The 4,324-nt window shown below is 39.4% G+C and overlaps 2 protein-coding genes across 2 annotated transcripts in view; both read right to left on the bottom strand.

Moving 5' to 3' along the window:
* Nucleotides 1-633, bottom strand: part of LOC107631372 — a 1,176-nt gene extending 543 nt beyond the window's left edge. The window contains exon 1 of the mRNA XM_021119619.1: nt 3-633. Coding sequence (XP_020975278.1) covers nt 3-433 — 431 coding nt within the window. The 5' untranslated portion in view covers nt 434-633. The remainder of the gene's footprint in view (nt 1-2) is intronic.
* Nucleotides 829-3,668, bottom strand: LOC107633801 (receptor-like cytosolic serine/threonine-protein kinase RBK1). The gene is made up of 8 exons (XM_016337403.2): nt 3,211-3,668; nt 2,570-3,115; nt 2,227-2,487; nt 2,005-2,156; nt 1,851-1,930; nt 1,625-1,763; nt 1,308-1,457; nt 829-1,233 (listed from the first exon to the last, which is right to left on the bottom strand). The coding sequence occupies exons 1-8, from the start codon at nt 3,215-3,217 to the stop codon at nt 1,075-1,077; spliced, it is 1,494 nt and encodes a 497-aa protein (XP_016192889.1). The 5' UTR covers nt 3,218-3,668; the 3' UTR covers nt 829-1,074.

Genomic DNA, 4,324 nt, shown 5'->3' with positions numbered 1-4,324 from the left:
CCGAGTCAATTCGCCGCCTCCGGTTCACCGCTAATTTCAGCTCTGCTCTCTCCACTAGCGCGTCCGCGCGATCCTCCGTGGAGAGCAGCCGTACCGCCGGAGGCCAAAGTGCGAAATCCATGGATCTGAGGGCGGCGGCGTGGTGGCCCATGATTCGGAGCGCCCGGGCCCGGAGTATGTGTGCCGTGGGCTCCCTGGGGTTGAGGGAGAGGGCCCGGTCGGCTTCTGTGAGTGCAGCCCTGGCGTCTCTGGGGCGAGCGAGAGCGAGAAGGCGGGATGCTTGGGCCAGGTGGCGGTTGGCCTCTGGCTTAGGGTCTCTATTTCGGGCTCGGGTTCTGGCGTGAAGTGTTTGGTTGCGGAGATAGGTCATTACTAAGAAGAGGGATAATGTTAGGATTAAGATTCCTAATTGGAGCAACGCCTCCGTTGCCATTCTGTTATGGCGTGCTACTTGCTTTTGATTTATTTATTTTTTGCTGAGCGAGATGATGGAATCAAGTGTATAGACACTGTATAGACTATAGTAGATATTAAGATAAGACATAGACACGCCCTTGTATAAAGTAAATCAAATTGTATCTTTTCGTTTTTTAATAAATCAATTCCTATATATATATATATATATTTAATTTGTGCTGTTAACTTGTTATTGTATGTACTTAGTCATAACTGGTATCAAAGATTTTGGATTACTCTAATATCGAGTTCGAATAACTTGGAATGTAAAAATGTTTGCAAGTAAAGATTGAAGAATTGTAGCAACAACTTGTGATGCAAAATCTGTAAAAAGTAGATCTTTGCATTAAAATTTATGTCCGTTAGAAATTGTCAGTCATCTAAACAAACTATTAACATTGCTTGGTTCTTGACTAATGCAGAGTACAAGAAGTTCACGGCAAATTACAAGCCTAAAATTACCTTGCAAAATTTGAAATTGAGACAAGCTTGCAAGTTCAATTGTTAACTTCAACCCCACACAACAGAGCTACAAATATTACAAAGTTCCAATGAATATCAAGATTATACAACAAATAGGCAAACAAAAAAGCAGAGGGGAGGTCAAATAATGCATCATCACTCCATTATTAATTGCTTGTGGCGATTAAGATCATTTAAGTAATTAGAGCAAGTATAGTCTTCAAGATCACATGCATCTAACAATAATGATCTTGGGGATTTTGTTTTTTGAGTGATCTCAACTGCTACCTCTTCGCCCTTGAGCAGCTTCACAACCTATATTCAAATTAAGTCATCATTTAATATTTTGTTTTTGATTTGCAATGGCGTGAAAGGATTCATATTGTTACCTTGTTCATGTATGGCCGCATGGAGGGCTTGTGGTGGACACATAGGGAAGCCGTTGTCATAGCATTCTTCATTTCAATAAGATCATACTGATCTCCTAATCTTGGGTCTACTATTTCCTTAATCTGCTTTGCATCCAACAGTGGTTTTGCCTAATCCATATATAGTGCAATATATATATAAGCCACGGTCCCTCTCAATATTTCTCAATCTAGTCCTAGCTACTGTGCAAGACTACTCAGAGATATAAAAGGAAATTTCAGTTGTTCATGCCATAATGTAACGTTAAATTTGTATTTTTCTTGCTATGAAGACATACCCAGATCACAAGACTCTCCCTGCTGTTTGAATCGACTGCGCGACGCCCAGTTATGAGTTCCAATAACAAAACCCCGAATGCAAATACATCAGTCTTCTCATCCACAAGTCCATGCATAAAGTACTCTGGAGCCAAATACCTGCAGCCATGAATGCAAGCAGCTATTTAGAGGTAACGATTTACAGAGAGACCAAATTAAGTAAGACACAGAAATAATTAAAGCAACCCGAATGTGCCTTCAATGGGGAACACAACATGATGTTCCCACTGGTCTGGAAGCCACTTTGCCAATCCGAAATCCGAAATCTAGAGAAGGAAAAGATGAAGGTTCAAATGTGAAGGTAAGTTAAGAATAATGTCATTTACAAGTGTAGATATACCTCAGCTTCAAAGTTATTGTCGAGTAATATGTTTGAGGCTTTGATGTCTCTGTGAATGATTCTTCTTGGACAATCATGATGGAGGTACTTCAATCCTTTAGCGACCCCAAAAGCTACCTTGAACCTTGCCTTCCACTCCAAGCCTTGAGAACCTGAAATGTGAGATGGAAAAGGTGTGAATAATGAATTGAGAAGCAAGGGAAAGAAAGAGAGGCGGCGTACCAAAGAGTAAAGAAGAGAGGCTGCCACGAGGAGCGTATTGGAGGACAAAGTAGAGGCCCTTCTCAATGCCAAATCCCAGAAGGAGTGCTGCATTTGGGTGGTTTATGTGAGCAATGATTCCAAGCTCTGACAAGAAATCACCAACTTGGTCCTCAATTTCCTTCTCATCATTCATCATCAGCCTCTTCACTGCTACAATTTGACCGTCCGGTAAACATCCTCTATACACTTCAGCATGACCACCTTTTCCAAGCATGTTCTCTGTTCAATCATCACACGTTCAAAATACTAAACCAATAATATCGATCGAGTTTGTAAATGCAAGCATGATGCATGGATTTACCAGGGGAGAAATTATCGGTGGCAGCAGCGAGATCAGCGTAAGGGAAATTTCGCCAAGAAGGCTTGGTTGGGATGCTATCGAGATCAATGGGAAGATCGTCATCGTCTTCGCCGTCTCTCTTGCGAGCCACCTTCTTCCTTAGGTTCTTCCTAGAGATCTCGTAGCTAGCGGCTAGCAAGGGAATGTTCGAGAACCTTCTAACGTTCTTGAACCTCAGCACGTCAATCATTACCTTCCACTGCTGCTGCCCGTTCACGTCCCCCTTCGTCGCGTTCGCCTTTGGCAGACCCGGACCCGGCGGCGAGGGAGGGCGATTCCCCGGGGAATGTAGGCTGCTGTAGTTGCTACTGCTCCCGCGAGAGCTGTAGTCGGAGTCAGCAGTCGACATAGCTTCGAACATCCCCCGAGGCGATGCCAATTCATCGGAGCCTGATTTAGATTCCTCCTTTCTGTTGTTGTAGTAGTAGTTGTTATAGTTATTGAAAACCCCCCAATCTATATCTGGATTCGCTTTCTTTATCACCTTCTGCAACTTACCCCTAAATTCTGCAACACAAACAAAACAAAACAAAGAAGGATTCAAAACGCTTAGCTCTTTTGCATGGTTTAATTTCAGAAACAAGTCGACCAACAAAATCTACCTTGCATGGTTTCTTTCCTCCTCTTATTTCTCTTTCACTTTCTTTCTTTTCTTTTCTTGTTTTTATTTTTTATTTTTTATTTTTGGTAGCTACGTGTAATCAATTGTGTTTGTTTTTAGCTATTCTTCTCGAATGATGATAGATAGGATGGTAGCTTGCATGGACCTGTGAAGATAACGCACGCGGTGCTTTTGAATCTTCTCTGATCTGTGTTTGAATAATAATAATGGCTGTTGGTATTTAGTTTATTCCAAAGAAGATTCGTGAGCCCAGTCACTCCACCATGCTAGCACCAATCTCATAAAAGGAGGAACAACTGTTTGTGTTCAAAGCATTTTCCTGGTTGGAAAACGTAAAAAAAAAAAAAAAAGAAAGGAAAAAAAAGGAAAAAGGGTTCCTCCTTTCACATTTGGTGTTGGTATGAAAGAAAGAGTAGAGAAAGATAGAGAAAGAGAAAGAGAGAAGAGAGGGGGAGAAGGAGAGGATGATATGAATGAGGGGAGGGTGACATGCAAAATTTGAAAGGTGGATATTCTTTGAGGAGGGAAGACCGTTCAAAACCAGCTCAAGGGTCATAGGAATGTTGACCATCTCATATATTCATATTTGTACACACACTCATTTCTCTCGTCTCCTATTTTACAAGGTCTGTTACTAAAACCCCTCTTGCAGCTATGGCCATTATGATTTATTGTAAACTTTTTATTTTTACTAATATATAAAACATTTGATTCCTGTTTTGGTTATTATAAAACTTTTTTTCTTTTTATTTCATCTAATAAAATTTAAAATATTTTTGTTTTAGTTTTCCTATTATTTTGATTCAATAGTTAATCTTCACATATATAACACATTTATTAAGAGTAAAATAGAAATTTTTAAAACTTTACTTTATTAGAATATAAGAAAGAAACTATAAAAGAAAAACAAATATTTCATAAAATAAAAAATGTATTTAAATTTTTTATTCAATATATTCCAGAATAAATGTATATCTTACTACATTTATGAAAATGGGCAAATGATTAAAATAAATCATTTGGTACTCAAATTTATCCAAATACAACTTTTGCAAATTGTATACCAAAAATGCAATTTTTCACTATTCTATAGA

This window comes from Arachis ipaensis, chromosome B03 (genome assembly GCF_000816755.2).
Source record: "Arachis ipaensis cultivar K30076 chromosome B03, Araip1.1, whole genome shotgun sequence".
NCBI classification, from domain to species: Eukaryota; Viridiplantae; Streptophyta; class Magnoliopsida; order Fabales; family Fabaceae; genus Arachis; species Arachis ipaensis.
The sequence above is the reverse complement of the archived record's forward strand: the minus strand, read 5'-3'. Positions and strand labels throughout refer to the sequence as shown.